The sequence below is a fragment of the Plectropomus leopardus genome, chromosome 16 (genome assembly GCF_008729295.1).
Source record: "Plectropomus leopardus isolate mb chromosome 16, YSFRI_Pleo_2.0, whole genome shotgun sequence".
In the NCBI taxonomy this organism is placed as follows: domain Eukaryota; kingdom Metazoa; phylum Chordata; class Actinopteri; order Perciformes; family Serranidae; genus Plectropomus; species Plectropomus leopardus.
Genome location: NC_056478.1, coordinates 13,928,502 through 13,953,578, shown reverse-complemented (window position 1 = coordinate 13,953,578; position 25,077 = coordinate 13,928,502). Strand labels below are relative to the sequence as shown.

Sequence of the window (25,077 nt, the reverse complement as noted above, 5' to 3'; positions counted from 1 at the left end):
TGGTGCCGTTAGTTGTGGTAGACTCAGACTGCAGACATGGTGAAATGCTGTTTAGATTTCATGCTTTCCTGCTGTCTGATTCATGTGTATGCAAGCTTTGAACCTGTTTGATTGAATGGGGGCCTTGCTGTGAAAGCAAGATGTATGTGTTCTTAAATATGCAAACTTAATGAAACACATGCTTTTTGGACATCCATTAGTTCTGGATTTAAGGAGAAATTTCCTAACTAGAGCTGCAATGATTGTCATTTTGATCTTTGGAAAAATAATCAGCAACTATAAAGATAATCAATTGTTTAAGTCATTTCTCTTACAAAGAAATAGAAAAGCTTAAAATGTGATATCTTCCTGTTTTCAAACATGATGGTTTGCTGCTTTCTTACAGTGAATGTAAAATTTGGGGGGATTGAAAATGATTGTCAGACAGAACAAGACATATGATCACTTCAGTCACTTCAAACACTAGGATAAAAAGGCCTATTTCACTGTTTTCTAATGTTCTGTAGTCCAATCGATTAATTGAGATAAGAATCCCCTGATTTATTGGTAAAGAACATATTCATTGCAGACCTAATCCAAACATGGAGGCTCAGTCTGTTTTAATGTCAAAATCAGTTTTCAGTCAAAGAATGTATTCTACTGTCAGTTATAAAAGCTTTTAGTGAAATATCACTGTTTCAGTTAGTGGCGTCAGTGTCTTATAATAATGCTATAGTAGAATCGTTTGATTGGATTATGATAAATGGCCCAGATTGTGTTGAAGCCAGTTAGTCACCTAAACCCTACAGTTCATTGTCTCTCTCTTTTGCATGTTGCCCACTCCTTTTTGCTTGTCATATCTCTGACTTACTGCCCATGGTTCATCAGCTCCCTCTGACTTCACTAAATTTCGGTGCCCCTGAGCTCACCCGTCTTGTTCACTCCTAATTACACCAGTGCATGCACCTATGCACACCACAAAGGTGTTTTTCAAGCTGCTAAGTGGGGATATGGGCTAATCTCTCTGGACGCTGGATGTGTTTTTCTTACAAATTCCCAGATCTCGGCGAGGGAAGAGTGTCAACAAGGCTGTGCCGGCTGGGACAAGCTAAGACAAGTGACCACTGGGGGGAGGAGGGAGGAATGCACGGGGAAATTATAGGAATTCTATGCATTCCTCTCAACCTACATAGTCAAAATAAAACACGTCTGCTATCAAACTGTTAATAGTAGTTGCATGTGCACTGTTTTGTGTGTACATGTAAGAGGAAATAAGGACATTTGTCTGGTCTCTAAGCCCAGTGATGAACAATTGTTGTCTTGAAAGCATAAAAGTGTGCTTGTTGTAGGACTGTATATGTGTGTCCTGTGTTCAGATTGGTGCCCTCCTATGGGCTGTGGGTGGTGCTGTACTTAAAGACAGCCAACAGCTGAGCCTCCTTCCAGACTCACGTCAAGGTGAAGTTCACCCTGGGAAACTTATTTTATGAGTGCAGCCTCTGCTCGAGACTTGTATCATAGCCAAGACATAAGCTGCCCTTAATTTTTCATCTTCAATGACCCAAGAACAGCATGCACAAAAAAAGTTTACTTTTGGTGCAGTGACTTTGAACATTGTGACAGATTTAAACTAGGGATGTGCACCATTAGTTGACCAGTTGATTACACATTGCTACCCTCGCCAGTCGATAAAAAAAATATGACTCGGTTAAATTTATAATCCGGGTTCTCACAGTAATGGAAAACCTGGAAAAGTCACAGAATTTCAAAATCACATTTTGGAAAAGTCCTTGAAGTTTGTGGTGTAATGAACCTTTTACGGTAATCTTCAGTGGATAACCTTTCACTTAATGAAACGGCCAATGTATTTGCAGTTGTTGACATAACGTAGCTCTTATAAATGTTGATGTGTGACATTTTGTTTACCATCACGTACGTTTCTCTATTTTATCATGTTTTAATATGTTTGATACCTGGCAAGTGGGGCAAGAGAAAAGTTGTTATTATGGGTCCTTGAAAAGTCATAGAAAAGTTTTGAAATTTTGTAAGGTATAATTAAATGTATGATTATTTTATGCAATAGTGTTCAACCAATGATATTATAATTTTAGTACTTATTGTCCTAAAGAATATTGTTTTCAGCAAATGTTATTTTCAAACTTTTATTTTGTGAGTCGTCGTCGTGTTGTGGGATAATATTTAATGTTCATGGTGCAAAGTGTCATTTCAGTGGCATTTAAAATAAGATCTGATTATTAAAAAATAACAATTTCAAATGACTCCTATGATATAGAAAAAGAATGTTGGACAATTTTTAACCCTATAGATTAAATTTTGTTCAGTTCTCAGAGTGTTAGATAAGTTAAGTTTAAACCTTACTTTTTAGAGAAATCAGTTGTTAGGGAATATACCTAATTCAACCTCACATCCCAGATGGTTTCTGCCTTTTCATCTTTTAGTTTCTTCAGCTGATACAGGGGTTAAATTTATGGCTACAAGTTACATATTCAGTGGCCACTCATTTTAAGGCTTTACCAAAACAGTGATGGGGTAAATCTAGAAGTTTTAGCTGTTAATTATAACTTGGCTAAAGGTAACTGCTGCTCGTGGTGCGGGAAAACTTTGTAAATATCCTTATTTGTCTAAGCTCAGGGCTCTCATGTTTACTATGTGATGCTGCCGTGGAAACCCTGATGGTTTGTTTGATTTTCACCTCAGTGCCTCCCACCCTCACCCCCCGCTCGCTGCTGTGTCACAGGCTCTCTCCACCTGTGAGAGGGAGGGATACACTCATAGGCTGGAGCTGTAAATTTTATGTGTCTGCTCTGTGTTCCTAGCTGGCTGCTTTGAGGAACATGTGTGTTTCTGTGATTTTTTTTTCTTACCCAGTTATGTCATATTTTGAGGTTTGCATGCGGTTCATTTTTCTTCAAACTTCTCAATTCAGTCATGTCTCGCTTATGTAATGTTGGTCAACACTAGGTCATGGAAACGGGAGCAGCTTGGCAATTTGATAGATCACAGTAATATGTCAGAAAAATAAGCATGTATCCAAATGCTTTTTTTTGTTTTACAATATTCATTATCTTGGCTGTTTATGCATTTATTATATTTTAACTAAAACAGTTCAAAGAGAGCTCTGCAAACAGGCTGTGAACATTAGTAAGATAATATGTCTTTTTTTTTTCTAGGAAGGGAACCCTGCACATAATTTGAAACACAACACTGCAGTCTGCTGTGGTGTGAGCATGCATGTGCGTACATAACAATATATTGAAAGCATGTGTGTGCTCAATGAGTTGTGAGAGGACACCAGTGGGATTACACTTCCTGATGTAATCACTACTTCCTGTTTGGCTGTTGAGGAAGAGAAATGCTTGTTTCTTAGCTCTTTCACTGTGCATGACTCTGCTTAAATTAATGTGTGAGTGTGCTGCTCAGTTATGTTAAATGTGAGTGCTGGTTATTTGACAGGGGTTGACATTTGTTCTCCAAACAAATGTGCACGTGACTTTCTTGCTTCACTGTGTTGGTGCAGTTTGTTCATTTCCACTCACTGGGCTGATAGGATATCCTTATCATATGACCAAGTGACCCATAAAGACTGGTTTCCAGTAAAAGCTTTACTAGACTTTACCAGTTGTTTTGAATAGGATCAGACAAAAATTAACTTTTGAATATGAGCAGGACCTCAAATTCAGCAATGACTATTTTATCACCAACAATTAACATAACTGGAAGGCAGATAATTTATCTCAAAGGAAATCTACTATTTGAAATGTCTAGTGCTTCTGTTGATACCTTTGTGTGAATATACACCAGGTCAAAATAGAGATATGTTGAGATATGTTGACAGGCTTCCATTAGCAGCAGCAGTAGATTTAATTTATCAGTTAAATACCTAGGATTTTTTTTTTGACAAATGGCATAAAACTAAAACCGAAACGCATTGTGGGTTTACCTGCCATTTTGTGATATTCAGCATTTTCTTTGTGTTTGCTTTTATGTTCAAGCATATAGTGGCAAATAGCTTCAGGATACTTAAGTAATTATATTGTTTGAAAGGGGAGGGGAGGGGGGTAGGGTCAAATAATTAATCTTCTTCTCTCTTTTAAACTTTGTGATTTCTTTTCCACAGAGTTAAAGTGTTGGTTGTTTTTCTTTAACTAGTCGCAAAAGCAATTTGTTTGTCTTTCTCCATTAACATATTGTTAAATTTATATATAAAAAAGTAAGTAAACTTACCAAACTCACAACTAACTGTAAGTGAGTATGTTTTTTTTATATCATATAAATGCCAGCATTTAAGTGGCAGATGTAAATAGCCATAAGCAAAGAGGACATAACTTTGTATTACTGGTGTATTTACAGACTCCCCTTGGTAAGGGACATGTTTTCTCTCTTGCTCACACACACACACACACACACACACACACACACACACACACACACACACACACACACACACACACACACACACACACACACACACACACACACACACACACACTGTTGGACAAACTTGCATACGCATCCCGATCGCTGCTTTGATCTGTCCAGCAGTAAGACATTCCTTTGCTGTAGTGAGTAGGAGCAGACAGATTGAGGTGGAGCAGAGTGTATGAATCGAGTGTATTGTCCTGCCAAGGTGGTAAGGTGGAGAGCAGGAGACCTGAGTCCACAGGGACCCTCTCCTCAGGGGCCTTAGAGGCCCTCCACAGGGTGCCAATAAGGCTGTAAGGACAGGAGGCCTCCATATTGGGTTTTTTATAAAAGGAAAATTGATATTGTGTTGAAAGCATGCCTGTACTATACCTGTCCTGTTCCCCATGAGCCGTTTTTAACTGTTCTTGCCAGCATATTTTTCTTTCCTTTGTCTGTCACTCTTTATCTTTTTGGCCCTCTCTCCCTCTTTTTTTTAGTTATTTTGTCTTGTGGTCTGTCTTTCTTTCCTTCTTCCTTTCTTTTTGTCTGTCAGGACATGTTTAACCATTCCATCTGTAAGTTATCCACTCTGAGCGATTGCCTTCACTTATAGGGCCCCCTGTTATGTCACCTAGCCTTTGTAAATCTTGCTGTCGTTTCATTTTTCAAAGCCCCCTTCTTTGTCCCCTGTATCCTTTTCTCCATCATCTTCTTCATTCATCGCCTCCTTAAGCCAGCACCTCTTTGTCTCCTCCACCTCTTTAGACAGAATCCTTTAGGTTTTATTGTTGCTGCCTGAGATTTATGTGAAAAAACAGGTCAAAAATACTCTCAGGAGGGCCTTTTACAGTGTTACGGTTCAAAGGACTGTAAAAGACAATGGCACAGAGAAGAGGAAACAGTGCAAGTGTATACCAGTCTAGGAAACTAGCCTCTCCTGCTTTTGTCCACACCTAAAAATCTCACCTTTCCAGTTGTCTCTTTCCGAATAAATTACCTTGCATACTTGTGTCAGCCCTAGTCATCTTCCAAGGTTCCTGCGGATCCCAAATACAAGTTTTGTTAGGCATGGCATACATTAATCTAAAAATAATGCCTTCACTGGTATTAAAATGTCTGTCTTAATTTCCCAATATTGCATTGTAAAATCTCAAAATAACTGTTAACGTCTGTTTAAAAAAAAAAAAAAAAAAAAAAAAAAAAATTACCCAACGCTTCTCGCATTAACGTCAGACAGATCAGGATAGTGGAACAAACTCGTATTTTTTTTTTGTGGCCGATATAATGAGAGCAGAGGATCCATTGCTTACTAGCTAGCTTTGGAGAATGGAAATTCAAGATACAAATGGAATATGTTAAAACAATGTCTTTTCTTATTTGTTATTAGTTCCAAAAAAAACAACCCCTCTTTCTCCCACCATCATTTACCTCTTCCTCTCACCTCATGATGCTCCCTCAACCCCACCTCTGGCCTCCTTTTGCAGTACATTCTTGTTTTTATGCCCCCTCTCACCCAGCCAGCGGCTGTGCACACACACACAACATACACTCCACACACCCCAAACAAAGAAGCCGACAACTGCTGGGGTTGGTGATCATAACCTTTGACCTTTTGTTCAGTTCATGGTGTTTTACACAGCGGCTAGTTAAATGACAGTGCCAATTTAATGCTCATGCACACATACACTTTTACCTCCTCTCTACCTCTAGATTACAGTCGTACACCTCAGTCACAATCCTTAGAAGCAGATGTGAATGCATTTAGTTTTGACCCAATCCTCCAGGTATACAGTTTCGTAACAGACTGACAACATAATGAACTAGTTACTTAGGTGTACAGAAAAAGCACATGAGAAAGAAAGAAAAAAAACATAACCTGCAGAACATGGAAGACTAAAATACTGATATATCTAACATGCAGGTTCACTGGCACAATGACAGATATTCCCTCAGGCGTACAGTTCTGTACAATGCTGTTGTTGATGCTGTTCTTCTTTATTTGGCTGTTGAAGTTCATACTGCTGCTGAACTTTGTTAAGAAATGTCTTTATGTGTCTGCAGTGATTTGATGTATCTGTCTGGAGTTTAAATGCATCCTGTGATTGTTGGTTACATGACTGCGTCTCCTTATGTGCAAGATGATTTTTATTTCCGTGACCTGTCAGTACCTGTACCTTGATATTGTTGTCACTCAGTTGTTAAGCTTTTAGAATGTTGACACTTCCCATCACATGTCACCAGAGTCCAAAGTATGAATATAATTCGACTTTTACCTTCCCAGTACTAACCCAAGTACTGAAACTCAGGGAATTGGCTCATACAAAGTACTGTTCCAAACTACTGCTCCCTTTATCCAAAAGAATCGTGGTAATGCTTTTTTGCTGCTTGGAACTCACTGGGATCACATTCCTGTGTTGAAGGAGCGTAACTGTATGCCCCGCATGTAGGTGCAAGGCTTTTAGAAAAAAGTGCAAATGAAGAAAAAGTGATGCCTACACACTTACTCCATGCCACAAAAGTTTAATATAACAATGTTTTGATCCTAATTGGCGTCAAGATCTTTGAAAAGTGTTATCCCCACCTATATTTATACACAATGCACCCAAACAGGTGAACAAGCTCTATGATGGCAACTTATGAACTATTTAAACCACCAGGGTGATTTAAAAAAAAAAAAAATACATTAAGCAATTCAAATAAGTACATAGAGAAAACCGTAGCAAAAGCCATATTTCAAAATGTCAAACCTATACTTTCATATGTCAATTTATAAAACAAATTTCATCATCATATATATCAGTCTACATCACTGAAGTTCAAAAACCTTATATTAAGTTAGAGGCATTAATCTTATTAGTGTGCATTATGTATAAATAAAGGTGGTTGTCCTACTATCCAAATATTTTGGTCAGATGAAGATCCAGGTAGGATCAATACATTGTCTTGACCTTATGGCATGAAGCTTGTGCTCAGGTATTGCATTCCTATGTAACATAAGGCTGCAACTGTTTGTAACACATAACTAGCACTACCTTCATGTTAAAATTCATTTATTCTGAAGTACCTGCATTAAATGGGGAAAGCACATCAGCACATCAAAAGGCAGCAAATTAATGTAGCTAACTATTTAAGCTGCCATTCAAATATGCATTTGATTAGTTTTGTGTTCATTGATTCATGGTCTCATAATTACATGGGCATGTGGAAACAGATTTTCCACTTATTTATCACAGACATGCACTGTATGAACATATGCAGAGGCCGTCCTTATGATGGTTTTCTACTCACACAGTTTGTGCCTTCAAATCCAATCTGCTGTTATGAGTGAAAAACATTTATCTTAATATGTAAGTTTGTGTAATTTTCTTTGATATATCACAAGCAAAAATAAACTGTAAGGATATAAATGTATTCATGATGATAGAAATAGATTGTTTTCCTCCACACAATATTTTGAAAGGCGAACAAAGTAGAAAAGTGATTTTCTACATCACATCCAAGGCTTTGAATGAGCTACTCTGATCCATTACAGTAGCCAGCCGTCGCCCAGGAACATCAAAGCAGCTGACCCTCTGCCTGACACACAATGAGGCCTTATTACAGAGCCATGTTAGAGAGAATAAAGAAATAGCAGAAGGGAGGGAGTCAAGCGGGAAGAGAATGTGAAATATTTGTACAATTGGTCTCAGAGACCAGGGGAACATTATAAATGGGCAAGGGTGTGTGGACAGGTGCAGATAGGCCTTTTATTCTGGACAACATGGTGTGTTACCTTTACTGACACGTTATACCTTTTGACATTTTGTACACCAAGTACTCATCCTGCCTACATTTTGTTGCTGTAATTTGCGGATGTTCCAGCCACATTGATTATGTTGCTTTTAAGCCGTGATTTGGCTGGTGGGCTCCTGAAATAAACAAGTGGAAATGGAGTTTGAGTGTTAACAATGTTCTTTTCTGTCGTCATAAGAATGAACTTACATACTGCTGCTTTCCAATTTTTGATAAAGCTGTTCACCTTTCTAACAACCCCTCTTCTTTATGTTCCACAGATGAGCATGATGCAGTACAGAAGAAAACATTCACCAAATGGATAAATGCACAGTTCTCCAAGGTAACATGGAAAATTGTTCTCCAGCTAAAATGAACTTCAACTGCACTACTTAAAACACATCAAAAAATGTATTTATTTAGGTAGTCAAAGAAGTTGAGTTAATGGTTATGAAACCAAAGACCTTCATCTGCTTTAAATCAAAATGAAAAACTTTAAAATATAAAACCTTTGTTTTCATTTCCAAAAAAATGTGATGGAGGTCTAATTCATTCACCTTACCTTGTCCTCCTCCTGATGTAACTGCGAGGAAATTGTGTGTGAAGCCAACAGTGTGCTCAGCAGTGAACTCTGCTTAAGCTTTGTATTGTGCCAAACTCTGTGCCTGCCCACTTTTTAGCGGTTCAATCAAATGCAGAGGATTGTAATTGTCCAGCGCTCAAATGTTTGCTAAATTTAATTTCACAGGACCATTAAAGACTCGCTTAAGTGCTTGAAATTGAATTGAGGTTTTTTCAGTCCTAAAATATTTATTCTATTTTTCGATAATGAGCTTTCCCTGGAGACTTCGATCTGTGTTTCTTGTCTTACACTTAAGTGGGTGACGGGTCTGCAGCAGGCTAGCTTTGCTACTATCATAGGAGTAGACTAAACTGTTAAAATGTTAACCTATCATTGTGTAAATGTTGTTGTACTCATACTGCTTACTTATACTGTATTTCCTACAGTATATCATATTAATTTGATAAAACAAAGTACAAACCCTTGTTGCAAAAGTTCAGGCTAATGAGCTAAACATATTTTGTTTTAATGTGTCTTTTAATGTGTGTTAATCTGTTACTTGGCCCAGCAACAGTTTCCTTCAAAATGCTAATAGATTTACATGTGTGGTCCTGTTTTTCTGTCTCTTTATTTTCATTGGAATGAACAGAACTGTGTTAAATATGCTTAGTTTAGGTTTCAACTGGTCTTGTTTAAATATTTATTCTCAGAGGGGCCAACATAATCTCTGAAGCCCTTAGTTTCACTCTGTCTTCTCTTTTCTGCTTTTGATGGTTTAAACGTGTTTATTGCTATGGCTGTGAAAGCAGTTGTTATTTCCAGCTTAACTTTCTTGTCTTCTTTTCTTTATTTGATGCTTTCTAATTTTCTCTAAACTGACCTGTTCAAAATAGCTGACTTGTGTCAGCTATTTTGAAATTGTATAGCTTGTCAAGTCAGATTTGAGGTGAACATTTTCTCTCAGTTACTATAAATATCCACATGCATAGTTAATAATATCTTGATTCTGAAATACAAATATCCGAGTATGCTTGTTGGATTCACTGATTTATTGATTTCTTGCTGTAACAACATCTAGAGCTACAGCCACATTGCAACTCTCATTTTCTGTGTAGATGTGAATTTATTGATAAACCTTCTGCTTTTTTCTCGAATCAGACGGGGAAGACACCAATCAAGGATATGTTCTCTGATCTGAGGGATGGGAGGAAGCTGCTGGACCTGCTGGAGGGTCTCACTGGCACTGTACTGGTGAGTTTGTGTTTGTTTGTATCAAGGTTTACAGACCTTTTTGACTCAAGATAACCAGCAAATAATTAAGAAATGAGTCATCTGACCTTAACATTTATGAGATATGTTAAACTTGACTACTACTGCTTTACCTTATCAATAGAGTACTGCAGAGATGACATTTCTTTGCCCTGGTGCCTTTGACAAAAAGCCAAAGGGATTCTTTTTTTGTTGGACTTTGGATTACTGCAAAAATAAGATCAGTGGCAAACAAAAATTTATAACAGTAATTGTTCAGCAAGATAACCCGCACAAATGATTTTAGAAGCGTAAATGTGATCACCAGAAATGAAAAGATAGCGTTAGGCTTTATCGATCTACACCACAATTGCATGATTTCAATGACGCCACCATAACGAGACCGTGAAGTTGTTTTGGCTGTGATGATGCTCTGTTGTCTCATGTAGACAGTTCTTAGCAACCACCTTTTAAATAACCAAATGTGAAAACCTTTTAAGCTTGTGTTAATCACTGATCTTATTTCAGGTATTTAACCAAAAACCTATTCAAAAAACCTATAGACTCCAAGACGAGGGAACCAGAGGTGTAAAAGGCTCACCCATTTCAATGTTTGAGGACTCATTCCTTTGCCCCACTTTATCGTTTCGTTGTTCAAACATGCTTGCCTAAGTTTGACTTAATTTGAAACTTGAGCTGTGGCATGAAAGAAAACAGGTTTGCTGTGTGAGTAGAACATTTGACCAAGTTAGATGACAAGAACAACATTTTAAGGACACTGATTTCAAGCAAGGGCTGTAACACCACTAAAAGTTTTTTGGCTATGCGTGGAACTGAATTAGAGGAATGTTTTTATAGCTGAAAAATGACTGCTGCATCCACTCAAGGCAGAACAAGCAACATGCCTTACCTCACGTAAACCCACACTTTAAGTCTGATGTAAACATTGGAGCCTCACCGGGGACCTCAGCAGATGTACTTTGGATGCTTGAATAGAAATAGCTAAATTAAGAACAGATGTTTTGCAAACTCATAACATCTCCCATGTCATCAATTTTAGATGGATAGAGATAGCAGAATTATCTGCATATGTTATCTTCCGTTTTTTTCTTCTCAAAGATAAGGGAGTTAAATTACTATTTTGTGTGCTGTTGAACACTATTAAAAAGAGTAGGGAAACAGATAAGCAGAATTGATACATTTTTATTCAGTGACCATCACTGTATGTTTGTCTTCGGTAACAAACCATGCCCTTACTTACACATTTTTTGGACGGGCTGTTCCTTTTTTATCAGTATCTGTTCGCTGTCACCCTTCCAACAGCATATCTGCTTTTCTAGCACATGCAGCCATACTAAGCTCCAACTGCCTGTGTCATACATGCAGGCACACACACACACACGCACGCACGCAACGCACGCACACACACACACACACACACACACACACACACACACACACACACACACACTCTCTCTCTCTCTCTCTCTCTCTCTCTCTCTCTCTCTCTCTGATACTAGAATACTAATTCTGTAATGGGGTGCTAATGATTGGTTGAGGTATGTGACGACCTGAAAAGGATTTGCAGTTGGCAGCTGTTCATCTTGCATTCTTTCCATAAATTGGCCCGTGAACAGTGCTGATAATGTAATGAGTGTGATGAATGAATGTATGGTAAGAAACAGTCTGCTGAGTGATGCCATACCAATGACTCACATTGTACATTGCACCGTTATACTTCCTGTTATTAATGTGAGCAAGTAAATGTGACATAGACTCAATTTTCAAGGAACTACTCTGTTCGTTGCTTTTGTTTTCATAAACTGACAACGATCCCTGCAGCCTAATGATTAGCTAGTGCCTACCACCTACCATGCTGCCATGCAGTCACCTGATTTGTGTTGTGCTTCCTGTTCCTCAGACCAAAGAGAGAGGATCCACCAGAGTACACGCTCTCAACAACGTCAACAAAGTACTTCAAGTCCTGCATCAAAATAATGTGAGTATCTGGTGTTTTCATGTCAGCTGTTGTTTGATGGATTCTTAAAGCCAAATCACATATACATCTAGTGGTTTTTAACCATTCAGGTCAGAGAGTCTGCAGGGTTTCATATTAGCCACATAGTATGTCCTAGTACAGTTAGAAAGAGGGAACCACAGTAGACTAAGTACACTTAGCTGTTGTTGTGTTTTGTTGAAGTAAAAACCCACAAAGTCACCGGCTATGGTGCATTTGACAGTGTCAGATTTGTACATATGGACTTGAATGTTGTCATGTGGACTACATAGAGTTCTGTTTACTTCTTTGTCCATCTGCCTCCCTTGCTCACTCCTCCCTCCTCCTCTCTGTGTACAATAGTTGCTCTTAATGCCTTGACCTTAGCAGTGGGAGATAATGGGAAGGCCATGCTCATGGGAAGTAGCAGAGTCTGCAGTTTGCATGCAACTCCTGCTGCTCTTTCTCCTGCAAGAGACAGAGACTGTCAGCTGGCAGTGAAGGCTGGAGTTCCCACAAGCTTTTAAAGTCTGCTGACTGGAGAAAATGAAATAAGGCTTTAGAAGTTTTTTTTTTTTAATATATATATGATAAAGATACTTGATGTTTCTAATTTAAAATAATGAAACATCATATATCTAGAAATATGCTTCAAGTTGATGTCTTGTTCAGCTGTGGAAAAACTTTTTACTGTGTGCATCGAACATGCATCTAAAGCTTCATCTGAGAAAGAGTGCTGTATCATTTATTCCCTCTCCGCTGTCTAATGACCAGAGATTAAATGTGTGTGATGGAGTGCTGCTTGTTGCACTTGTTGCTTTACACTTTTCAATAACTTTTGGAAAAACTTGAGTTCACAGTGCAATATGTCCTAATTCAAAAGTTGGGGATAGAAGCGTGCACACAGAATCAGAATCAGAATCAGAATCAGAATCAGAAAAAGATTTATTGCCAGGTATAGTTAACACAATACGAGTAATTTGTTCTGGTGGGTTGGTGCAACATAAATATAGAAAAAGAAAACAGATAAAATAGAAGATACAAATATAAAATATAAAATATAAAATGCAGAAGTATGATGAACTGCACATATGAGCTTTTTTGAGACAGACTGAGAGAGGAGGGACGATGTGACAGGATGGAGCTAATTGGAACTAGAAAGGGGTAAGAGGTCAGCTCTGCTACAGACAGAGAGGTCACTTTTTAGTTTGACCAGACACTTGACCTCATGTTCCACTCTGTGCCCTGATCCTCTCCAAAATATTTATATGTAATCATTTTGCACTTGGCCTCACCTCATATGAAAGGCTTCTGACAAGGTTGCAGACACACATTTGACGTAGCATTGGAAGGGTGTAATTAGGGTGCTTTAATCTACTGTGCAGTCATGCAGGGTTCAGAACTTTTCAGCTGTGTTAGTGTGAACAAGAAAAATTTCAAGAAATCTTTTGTGCTCCACTACACTAGTATTGCATGGGTCAGATTTTCAAGATCTGTTCCTGAAATGGCACTGCAACATGCAATACCACACCTGTCCCACCAAAAGCACGTATGATGTGGCCAATATGCTCTGCAACTTGACCCATCCCATTAATACAAGATTCGAGGCTCGACTTGAAATCACAAATCCTATATTAACCATGCACTGATAATTTGGTCAGGCAGCACATTTAAAGTGATCATTTTGGGACATTTCATAGATGTAAAACTAAGATGATATATTTCAAAACAAAACTAATTCATGAAATACAATTCAAATAAACATTTTTTGCTGATTTTCATTATATTCAATTAGGACAAAATACCACCTGTGAGTCACATATTTTTTGCGGGTCACCCGCTGGGTGCACAACCCAATGCAGGACTCTACTTTGTAAGATTTTGTTTGTAAGAACTGTAACCAGCTTAAATTTGAAAGGACATTATGATTACAGCAAACAAAAGATTTTCACTGAGAAGATTTTAAATCGTGTGTGACTGGGTTGGCTTTCCAGCTAATCTGCTCAAAACAGGATTCATTTCTACTTTCAACTTTGTACCATTGCTTGCATTATTAAAGGGGAACACCACCTAAATTAAGATATTTGATATTTGATTATGTTATTTCCATGGCTGAGGGAAGCTCAATCAATACTTGTAAACATGAGCTACTCTCTCTCAAAGTAAGCCTCAAACTTGTGATGTCATAGAGTATGAAGTCTTGAGCTGCTCCACAGACGGTGAATTGGAGCGTGATTTTGTGGACCGACAGAATGTCTGTTTTCTTTTTTAGGCCCAAATGACCTTCTCATTGTAGTGTTCTCAATTCTGAAACAGAAAATGTATCAATATACTCAGAACATTTTCATGGCTTCTCTCATTGTCATCTGAAGCATCTTTCCCAATTCATTGTCATGAATTGCGTCAGACTTTATAATTGATGATACCACAAATTTAGGTTTTAACTCAATAGTTTTTGAATTTTAGTTTTAATTTTGAGTTTTTTATGTTTACTAATAGTCTTGTACTGTCTCAGACCATAGAAATAGCATGCATGAATTTCATGAATCTCCTTTAGATATTTATTGATATATAATGAGTCTCTCTCTCATCTGTTATTTCTGTCAGGTTGATCTGGTAAACATAGGTGGCACGGATATTGTGGATGGGAATCACAAGCTGACTTTGGGCCTCATCTGGAGTATTATCCTACACTGGCAGGTGAGCACACATGTGATAACACACATACTGCTCCTTTCTTTCCACTCACATCCTGCACATACACACACAAAGGCTCATTAATGTTTGCTCTGACTGTGAACTCACAATTCACTGATGATCCAGAGGGATTAAAAAACAGATGATGGAAAATCAGTATTGATGCTCACATATGCATGCATGCATGTAAACATGCTTATTATCCACTGCTTTGTGTAAGTTTGACTTGTTGAAATGTAGCTGTTACCATGTAACTTCTGTGGTGTGTGGTGTGCATGCTAGACATTTGAACTGCAATGCTTAATCAGTTTGTTGTCAGCTATTAATCAAATAATTTGATAATCAATTCATTGGTTTGAGTAATTTTTAAGTAAAAAAACAAGTCAAACTTCTTGGATTCCAGCTTCTTAAATGTAAAAAAAATGTAGTTTCCCTACTCCTCTATGACAGTAAACTGAAAATCTTTGAGTTGCAAATGAAAAAGACACTTTAGAATGTCATCTTAGTCTTTGGGAAACAAAACAAATTTTTGTGACCATATACTGTTTGGTATACATCCTAACATATGATATTGTGGATTCAAAGGCAGTCAATATCTTAAATAAAGGTCATCTCACTTTTAATATTCACAAATTTCTGCAGTTTTTGACAATCCCAAAAAATATGTGTATGATACCCATACCATAGCCTCTTGAGCGCAATCGTGAGGATCTTCCAACAAACCCGAGCACCACTTGCAGGGTCCCAAAATAACTAACCTTGACTTCCCAGTCAAACTCGCTCCACATAGACTGTGATCTTATGGCTACTTAAGCAACTTTCCTCCCATTCTTCACCCTCTATTATCACATGGCTTCCAACTCCTATTTTTCTTTGATGTAAGAGGCATCTCCTGAACCTGTAATTGTAACACTATATAAATGTTGGATTTATATTTTCTTTCCATCGAATTCTTTTCTATTGTTATTTTTTTCCAGTGTTGAGTGCATAAAAACATACAGTCAGATACTTTCTGGTATTGATGGAAAAAATATGACCCTTTCTTGGTGCTTTTGCCTGCCATTAGAGTAACATTAGAATAATTATCACTTGCCATATCAATGAAAATCATACACAACCAGAACAAAAGAACTAATTTAAGTTTATGATTGAATATGAGAATCCTGTTTCAGAAATAGAATCAAAATGTGCGAAATTGCATGTTTTACTCTTGTTTTTTCCCCTACCTGTATTAATGTGTGTTTTTCCATTTTCCGGTAGGTTAAAGATATCATGAAGGATATCATGTCCAACCTGCAGCAGACCAACAGTGAGAAGATCTTACTGAGTTGGGTACGCCAGTGCACCCGCTCATGCCCAGAAGTCAATGTGCTGAACTTCACCACCAGCTGGGCTGACGGCTTGGCTCTCAACAGCATCCTACACCACTTCAGGTGATGAGAAATTTTTTTGGTCTTGCTAAAGCACAGTATGTGATCATGGTGACACACTGATTTTTGTTGCTGTGGGATGAATTTTCAGCTTTTGGTTAACATTGCATATTTGATATATGCCCTTATGACTCAAAACCCTCAAATGTCTTCAAGGCCTGGAATTTATGATTGGCTGATATATAGGAAGCTTTCTGTGTGTGTGTGTGTGTGTGTGTGTGTGTGTGTGTGAGAGAGAGTGTGAGAGAGAGACAGAGAGACAGAGAGAGAGAGAGAGATTACAAGGATACCCAGGCTGTGTAAGTGGCGGGAGGTCAGGTTGACAGGTCAGCGCCTGCCGGGTGTGTGTACACTGCTTGACTTGCTCTGTTTACGCCTGCCATGCCACTGTTTGCACATGCTGTGCGTGTGTGTACGCTGTTTTGTGTGAAAGAAAGAGAGCGAGTAAAGCATCAGGGGTGTTTTCCCTGCTTTCTGTAACCCCTTGTCCTTACTAGTGACATGCACGCGCACATACACTCTCACACACAGGCCTGTGAGCTGTGAGAAAGGCCAGTGTTGTTTTAGACCTGGGCAGGGGTTTAGGTGGATCACTGAACACACACATTCCACATTCAACTGGCCTCAACACAAGTCCCCCCCCCGCACCATTAAGAGAAGAGTCTTCTCTGTAAAAAGGACACATATATGTTTCCAAATTTTGTCATAGAATCATAGAAAACACAATTTTTCATTAATACATATTAAACAGAAGCTGTTTTATTAAAAAACAATTAATGCGATAAATTTAGCTTAATTTAGATAACAATTTGACTCTAATCAGTGATTCAAATTTACCTTTACTCCAACAGTACTGGTGCCTTGATAAATGTGTATATTAACATGGATATAATATGTGTTTTATAAATTATCTGAGACTAACCTTAATACGGGAAATATGGAATGTTGTAGTCTCCATGGTACCGCTCTCATCGCCACTGTTCTTTGTGTCTTCAGGCCGAATGCATTCAGCTGGGATCAGGTGGTCAGAATGAGCCCTGTTGAGCGACTGGATCATGCCTTCACTGTAGCCAAAGACCAGCTGGCTATTGAGAGGCTACTAGATCCTGAAGGTACGGCCATTCAGGAGCTGTTTTAAAGGAATACTCCACCCCCACATGACCTTTTGTTTATCAGTTACTCACCCTGTGTAATCTTGAATTTGTGAAGAAAACTTTGTTTTTCTTGCATGCCTCTGGGGAGCAGAGAGTCCAAAGTGCAGAAAATTTCTTATGAATTGAGGTCATAAGTGACCGCATTTAACAACAGCAAAACTATATCAAAACATCTGTTTACAAACTCTCACACAACTCATGCAGAAAAATCAAAGTCTCATTTATCCAGTCATATTCTCAGTACTTCCCAAACATACAGCCCTTTCCCACTGGGAACTGAACAGAGATTGAAATTAACCTTTGCTCCCTTCAAAGCCATACTTGATTGACAAAAATAGTAATTTCACCTTGCTTAACATGGAAGCTGCTGGTCCCCCACTGCCTCCATCAGTTAGTGTGTTTCTGTTATTGTGTTACTTTAGTGAATCAGAACTAACCCTTTAAAACACCAAAGTCACACAAAAAGAGAAACACACTAACTGATGGCGGCAATGGTAGACAGCAACTCCTGTGTTCAGTGAGGTAATATTACTGTTTTTGCCGATGGAGTCTGGCTTTCAAGAGAGTATAGCCAAGTTTCACTTACAGTTCAGTTCCCTGTGGGAGAGGGCTATTTGTTTGGGAAGTACCAAGCATATGACTGGATAAATAAGACTTGGATTGTATTGAACAAGTAGTGTAAGAGTTTGTAAATGAATGTTTTGATATAGATTTGTTGTCTTTCTCGCCTATGACTTCAGTTCATGAAGAATTTTTTGATTCTTTGTCCACAGGAGGCATGCGAGAAAGTTTTCTTCACAAATTCAAAGTAATATGGAGTGAGTTTTTTAGACACAAATTATTTGGGAGTTTAAGTATTCCTTTAAATACTTCCCCACATTGTACACAGAGGCCCGATGAATTTATTTGGGCAGGAATAAGTGTAGAAAGTTTTTAAATGAACATGTAACAATTGGTTGTAAAAGAAAAGGCATCTATCAGCTACCTTTTATAGTAGTCCAAAAGAATAGTTGGATATGAAATTATGTTCATTTTACTATTCAAAATTCCCACATATTAAAATGTCGTCTGTGTTCATGAAACTTACCTTCATGTCCTGCCAGCAGTTGGATACACACATGATGGAGCAAATACCTTGGTGTTGTTTTTGGCTGAAGATTTGTAAGAAGCCATATTTGCTCAGAAAGTTTTTTTCTCTCTCCTGGAGCACCTGTAGAACCTCAGTGTACATGTTTTTGAGACGTCTATATTGAGACGCTTTTTGTAAGGACTCATGACCAAGAGGAAGTCACACCTGACCTGTGTCAAAGCCCAATTTAATCAGCACAACTTGCCTCAACCTGCCTTTTTTTCTCCCCCCACTCCTCCCTTCCCATTTAATCTCCTCCTGTCACCCTTGACTGCAATCTCACTCCATCTACCATGCTGCTTTTCCCCTCATGCAATTTTCACCTCTCTCTTCCCCACTTTCCCCCTCCTGCTTCTCACTCTTAATTTCTATCTCTGATCTTTCTGCCAATAATCCACCTCCCTCCTGCCATCTTGCCACCCTCTCTTACTCAGACGTGGCGGTGCAGTTACCAGATAAGAAGTCCATCATCATGTACATAACATCACTGTTCGCCGTTCTGCCCAAAGACGTGAGCATGGAGGCTATCAGAGAAGTGGAGACCCTGCCGCGCAAATACAAAGTAGAGTCTGAGGAATCAGGTCCAGGCCTCAGTGCTCAGGTAAAACACACAACAGCACAGGCTTTTCTGAATTCTGATTTTGGGGCAAAGTAGGAAGGACCTGTGGGTGTAGACCAAGGTGGGAGTTATTGTACTGTTCACATAGCCTTTCAAACTGCTCACACAAAAGGTGCTCTCTTGTGTCCATGGCTACATCTGTTTCTCAAGGTGTTCTTTTTTGTGCAAAGTTTTAAAAATTCACAGCTGGTAGCCAGTTATTTAGGCAGAAGCACAGCAGTAAGTCCAAACCTCAGGAATTTATGTCTGGAATCAAAACCGTGTTTCTTAATAAATAACTGGTTATAATAAATTGGGATCAGATACAGTTCAAACCTGCTTCTTCGATACCCAAACTGAGGTCATAGTTCAGTATGTTTTTGGCACAATGAAAAAAACAAAAAATTAAAAATTAAAAAAACAAAAAATTAAATTCCATTCAAAACTTTTGGAATCATGTTCTGCACATGCCAATATGTATTATAATGTGTACGATATGTACACATGTAAATTGTACTATGCCTAACACCCCCCCCTCGTTTCCCCCAAAAAAAACCAAAGCACAAAACATAGTGGATGTTGTACACCAAAGTGTTTATGATTATGATGTTTCAACTTTCACTTTTACACCACTACATTTCCTAAATAAAATATTTATTTTTACTCCACTAAATTTATCCTCAGCATTTTAGTCACTTAGAACAAAATAGGAAAGGAATAAGGAAGGGACAGACACAAATGAAGGAATACGAAGGAAAGAAAAACTGGATTTTGTTCTTAAGTGTGAAAATGATCTAATTTTTTTGTGTAATATATGCTCCATTTTTAAGGAGGTGTATGTTACAGAGAAATAAACTTAATAATTCTCTCTTTTTTTATTAACAACATGTACTTGTACTTTTACTTCCTATACTTAACTACATTTAATAATATGAAATTACTTTAATACTTAAGTACAGTAAATATCGAATACTTAAAGACTTTTTCTCAAGTTATTTTCTAATAGGTGACTTAAACTTCTACCAAAGTAATTTTCTGGTAAGATTTCTGTACTTTTACTCAAGTATGGCTTTCTGGTACTTCATCTATCCACATTAGGGGCCACTCGGGTGTCCTCTGCCAGAACCACCCCCCACCCTTCAAAATCTACACCTATGCTCCCAGTCTCTGCTGGTGTAAACAAACCATTATCTCTTTCTGTGAACAGAGAAATGATCATTCAACCTTTGCTGCTGTGCTTTGTTTCTGATAACATTCAGTTTGAAGGCCACGGACGCTGTTATGTGCAAGTACAAGGAATACTGTGAGCTGTCTTATTATGTGTTGCCAGTTAGAATGAGTCACTCCCACCCTGAAAAAGCCATCTCTTTTCGTTCTCTCCAGCCCCTGCTTATGAAAAGCACAGCAGGCGCAGGCAAATAGGGAGCAGAGCCATGACTCACCCCTCTGACATTAGCCAACAGACCGAACTGCATGCTGCTGGAAACACAAAGCTGTAAAGGGGTGGAAGGAAATGAGGGAATATATTGGTGAGAATGGGAGTGAGTGCAGAGAGTTGACAAGGAAGGTTATTTGAGCATTAAAGATGCCTGTGTGCTGGTGGGCGGGTGACTGACATGCTCATACTGATACTGTTCACTGTTTAACATCTGGGAGCATTTTAGGCTGTCTTAATTTTACATCTTAATTCACTTGGACTTTCCTGCTGTTTTATGAACTTGTGATTGTGATCCTGGTCATATTCTTAATTCCACAGCAACTAGAACAGCCAAAGCTGCATACCCCCCCAAAATGTAATTCTTTCAATCACATACATCCTTGGGGCTAGTTTTTAAAGGTTTTTAGTCAGAAGTCAGAAAATCCAGAAACCACCTCTTAAGTTTTTATTGCCCATGGGCACATACTTCACACATCCTGGAACGAGAGCTGGAAAAGTCTTTTTAAATAGTGCCCTGATTGGTCCAACAAGGGTTTACTTTCCTGGCACAGCTCTCTCTCTCTCTCCATAGGAAGTGATGCGTAATGCTGCTGGTAGTGAGACTGAGTGGAAGAAAAAGAAAGGCTCTTTGTTTTTGATAACTGTATTTTGCCACCCCTTAGTTTTAGGTTCATTATATTGTTGTGGACTTCTTAATGCTGATTTAAAACAATGATTGTTTTTAGTGACAACAGCATCAGCTTGAGATCAAATTGAATGTTATTACATTACCGTCACAACTGGGATATTACTGATGATAAGTGCACTGATGTATGCACAATAATAAATTACATGCTCCAGGATCACAACTGCAAAAGTGATGAATGCTGGGATTGAGTTGAGCAAATCATCTGGTGATGATAAAATGTTCTATTGAGCCCGACCACAGCTATTTTATAGCCATTCAAGTCAATAAATAGACCAAGGCTGCAGTTTTCTCTCTCTCTCTCTCTCCCTTTCTCTCGTTGTTGCTTTGTCTTTGCCAGCCTACACTGGTCTAACATAAGGGCTTACAGTATTTTTGCAACTCCAAAATATCCAAAAGGTCATTGAATATTTTCAGCAGGTGACCTTTTCCTGAGTTTGCTACAAAGACATTACTGCTGTGTAATTTCAGCCTGGAAAACAAAGGTCCATTTGACTTGTTACTGTACCAGTCTCTACACACCCATTAGCATTTCTGTCATCTTTGACTTGGCACGGCTGCCGCTGCAGAGATTTTATCTACTGTTCATTTCAGCTCCAGACAGATTCGTTGAGCTCTGTTGAACTTTTTCCTTCTTTTCTTCAGAAAAAATGGGAATAGTTTGTTTTTTTCTGTTGTCCATAGATGTTTATACAGTGTGTAACAGCCCTTATTATATGGAATTCAAGAGTGAGATTTTGATGAAAATATGAATGAACTGTCTCTTTTATGGTATTACATTAAGAAACGTATCAGGGCTGTTGTTAAAAAACACTGCACTGAGAAGATTACTGTTGTTACATAACAAAGTTATCTTTGCACTTACATCTAAAATTTTATAACGTGGGTTATGTGTAAACATCTTTCCACTCTTAATCTTATGGACAACCTATTTAACCTTTTTCTCCTCTGAAGTATCACCATCCATCTCTCTGACTGCACACCCAACTTTACCCAGGATGCCCTGTGTTTCTTACTGCAATTCCTACAATGAGGAATGACCTGCTCAGCATGTCAGGGGCACCTCCCAGCATCCTATAATAGGCCTGCAGTTGTTTTTGTTTTTTTCTTAACTAGGCAGGGCACTTCGCTCAGCAAGCTCTAGAGCAGTGTGGTGCCCTTCCCAGATGTCTGGCTTTATTTAAAAACTCACCAACTGATTGTGTTGATAAAAATAAGACTGAAGGACAAATAGAGTTTTGGGGCGTGGCTGTGTTTCATATACTTTATTGCCCTGAGAGCTTTTTTGTGTATATGTGACATATCAGGAAAGCAAAAATGAAATAAAATTTAGGAAACTAAATAATAATAAATGATATAAATAATTTAAAAAAACAGCAACTGAAAAACAAACAGCTTGAAGTATTGCTCATAATGATTCTGGTAGAATGGTGTTGACCTCTGTTATAATAAGATAAGGTTTTAAGTCTGTTCATCTCGCTTCCGTCATTTTATTGCAGTAAAATGTATGTAGTGGACCGAAAAAGAAATTGTTTTTTATTATTTATGCATTCTACGAAGAGGTTAATTTGTATTTGCAATACTAATACACTATATGATTAAAAAATGGTACTTGGTACAACATAGATGATTGCCATGCAAAATATCACCATACTCTTCTGTATTGTGTTTTTTTCTCTTCACCTAATTAATACAGTCATGATGTAAACACATTGTCTATAATATGGTCAACCAGAGCCTTCATCCCTTGCCTCATGTTTTCCAGAATGTGCAAATGGAAGAAGCAGGCAGCAGCCCCCGGCCTGAGACCCCCAGCACCTTGACAGAAACAGAAGGGGAGATGGACGACAGCCTGCTGGAAGTGGACCTGGACAGCTACCAGACCACGCTAGAGGAGGTACTGACCTGGCTGCTGTCGGCCGAGGATGCCCTGCAAATTCAGGAGGAAGTGTCTGACGACGTGGAAGAAGTCAAAGACCAGTTTCACACGCATGAGGTAGGAGGAGATGTGCAGACTGGCTAAAGGCATGCAGAGATATAAACGTGCATGTACATGTAGTGGGATGCAAAACTGTTTAAATCTTATAAAACTCGATACTTATAGCCTTCCCTTAAATGGGCATATAAAGTATATCAGTATGGAATGAAACATAATTTTATATAATTTTTTAAGACAAATGATGTCATATATATGACACACATGATATTTGTCTGACTTGCTAACCATTGTATTGTCTAAGAACTGTCAGTCTCTGTTGCTGTGAGACTGAGGATAGTGTCACAGAAATAGAGGCTTGCCACAACCAACAGTACATGCTCCGTACATGTTGGGAATGCCAGGAATTCTGCTGAGAACAGTGGCGTGCTGCACCCCATGGTGCCCTGGCCCACAGCTCACTTGCTTGCTTGAGAAGGCGTAGCTGCGAGGTTTGTGTCTGTGCATGTGTGTAAAGGGGCTTTGGCTGGATTCCCTTGGCAGAAATGTGAATATTTGTGAAGTCTAATGTCTGGAATCCAGGTCAAAGCAGAAAGCTGGTAGTGAGACTGAAAGCAACAAGACCCAAAGCCTCTTTAACAGCCAGGCTTTTCAGGGGGTCGGAAAAAATCACTCCAGTTTTTTTCGGCCCCGTTGTTCACGTACTTACTCCAGCTTCTCTGGCAAAGTCTAATCAAAAACAATGTGCTCAGAAGTGCAGTCAAAAATGCTTACTCATCCAGAGTGCTCACAAAAAATAGACAATAACTCAATTCAGTGGGCTTCATAGAACAAGAACCAGCAAAAAGATTCTTCTCTTCAGAATTAAGAAACAACCAAACTAAAGTTGCTCTTGTGTTCCTTCTTGAAGCGTCTTCCTCTTTTGTTTTGCAGTTGGCCTCAGTTGGCTACTTGATGGATACTTCTACTTAGTTTGTACTTGCAGGATTGTCTGACTGTTGCTATAGCAACACTTGCAAATGCAAGGGTGCAGAGGTGATGCCCAGTGCTTCCGGGGGGCATCATTAAGAGTTATACCAAGTGAAGCTTCAGGGTGGGGAGAAAACATACTGTTTCTAGATCTCAGTATGTGGGTGCTAAGTGCCAGCATGCTGCCTCAGATTATATAAGCGTTAGGTTTCCATATTAGACTGAAGCTGGATAATTTTAAGGGCGTGTGGTTATACACTGTCTCCCTTAACTCAATATAGCGCGCATACAGATATTTATATTTAATATTATTTTTTAATTTTTTATAGCACATAGCCTCTCTGGAAGACCAACATTGGTTCTAAGGATGTGCAGTACATTTTTTTTTTTACCATAGCTGTTTATCTCTTCTCCCCCAAAAGGCCTTTATGATGGAGCTGACAGCGCACCAGAGCAGTGTGGGTAATGTGCTTCAGGCAGGTAACCAACTGATTGCCCAGGGCAATCTGACAGATGAGGAAGAAGAGGAAATCAGGGAGCAGATGAGCCTCCTCAACTCCCGCTGGGAGAACCTCCGAGTGGCCAGCATGGACCGACAGGCCAGGTAGATATATATACACAAACACCTGCTGTTGTGCTCTAAGGATACTGCTGTAATCTTTTTACTGCTGTTAATTTGCAAATATGACATAGGTTTAGTTTATTTGTTTTGAAAACAAGTGAGATAATCTCATTGTGCTGTCACCTAAAAACAGAAATAAAAAAGAAAAATAAGGCTTAAGACTCAAAAGTCTGTAAGGAATTTTATGCCTCTGTGCTAAGCATTATGTTTTATGGATTTCTGTCTGTCCCATTCTCGTGATCATGTTATCTTAAGAACACCGTGAGGGAATTTTCTCGCTTCCACTTGGAACTCATTTGATTTTGGTGGCTTAAGGTCAAGGTCTGTGTGACCTTGAGTCTGTCTCATTTTCATGAATGCAATATCTCAAAACCACCTTGAAGAAATATTTCCTCAGATTTTGCACAAATGTCCAGTTGGACTCAAGGATGAACTAAT

At 38.6% G+C, this 25,077-nt stretch overlaps 1 protein-coding gene across 5 annotated transcripts in view; it reads left to right on the top strand.

Moving 5' to 3' along the window:
- The window catches only part of utrn (utrophin), a 239,026-nt gene that overhangs the window by 13,653 nt on the left and 200,296 nt on the right, over positions 1-25,077 (top strand). For all 5 annotated transcript variants that reach the window (XM_042503021.1, XM_042503022.1, XM_042503024.1 and 2 more), the window contains 9 exons: positions 8,457-8,518; positions 9,896-9,988; positions 11,907-11,984; positions 14,589-14,681; positions 15,939-16,111; positions 17,105-17,220; positions 18,826-18,992; positions 22,878-23,108; positions 24,440-24,621. In XM_042503021.1, coding sequence (XP_042358955.1) covers positions 8,457-8,518; positions 9,896-9,988; positions 11,907-11,984; positions 14,589-14,681; positions 15,939-16,111; positions 17,105-17,220; positions 18,826-18,992; positions 22,878-23,108; positions 24,440-24,621 — 1,195 coding nt within the window. The remainder of the gene's footprint in view (positions 1-8,456; positions 8,519-9,895; positions 9,989-11,906; positions 11,985-14,588; positions 14,682-15,938; positions 16,112-17,104; positions 17,221-18,825; positions 18,993-22,877; positions 23,109-24,439; positions 24,622-25,077) is intronic.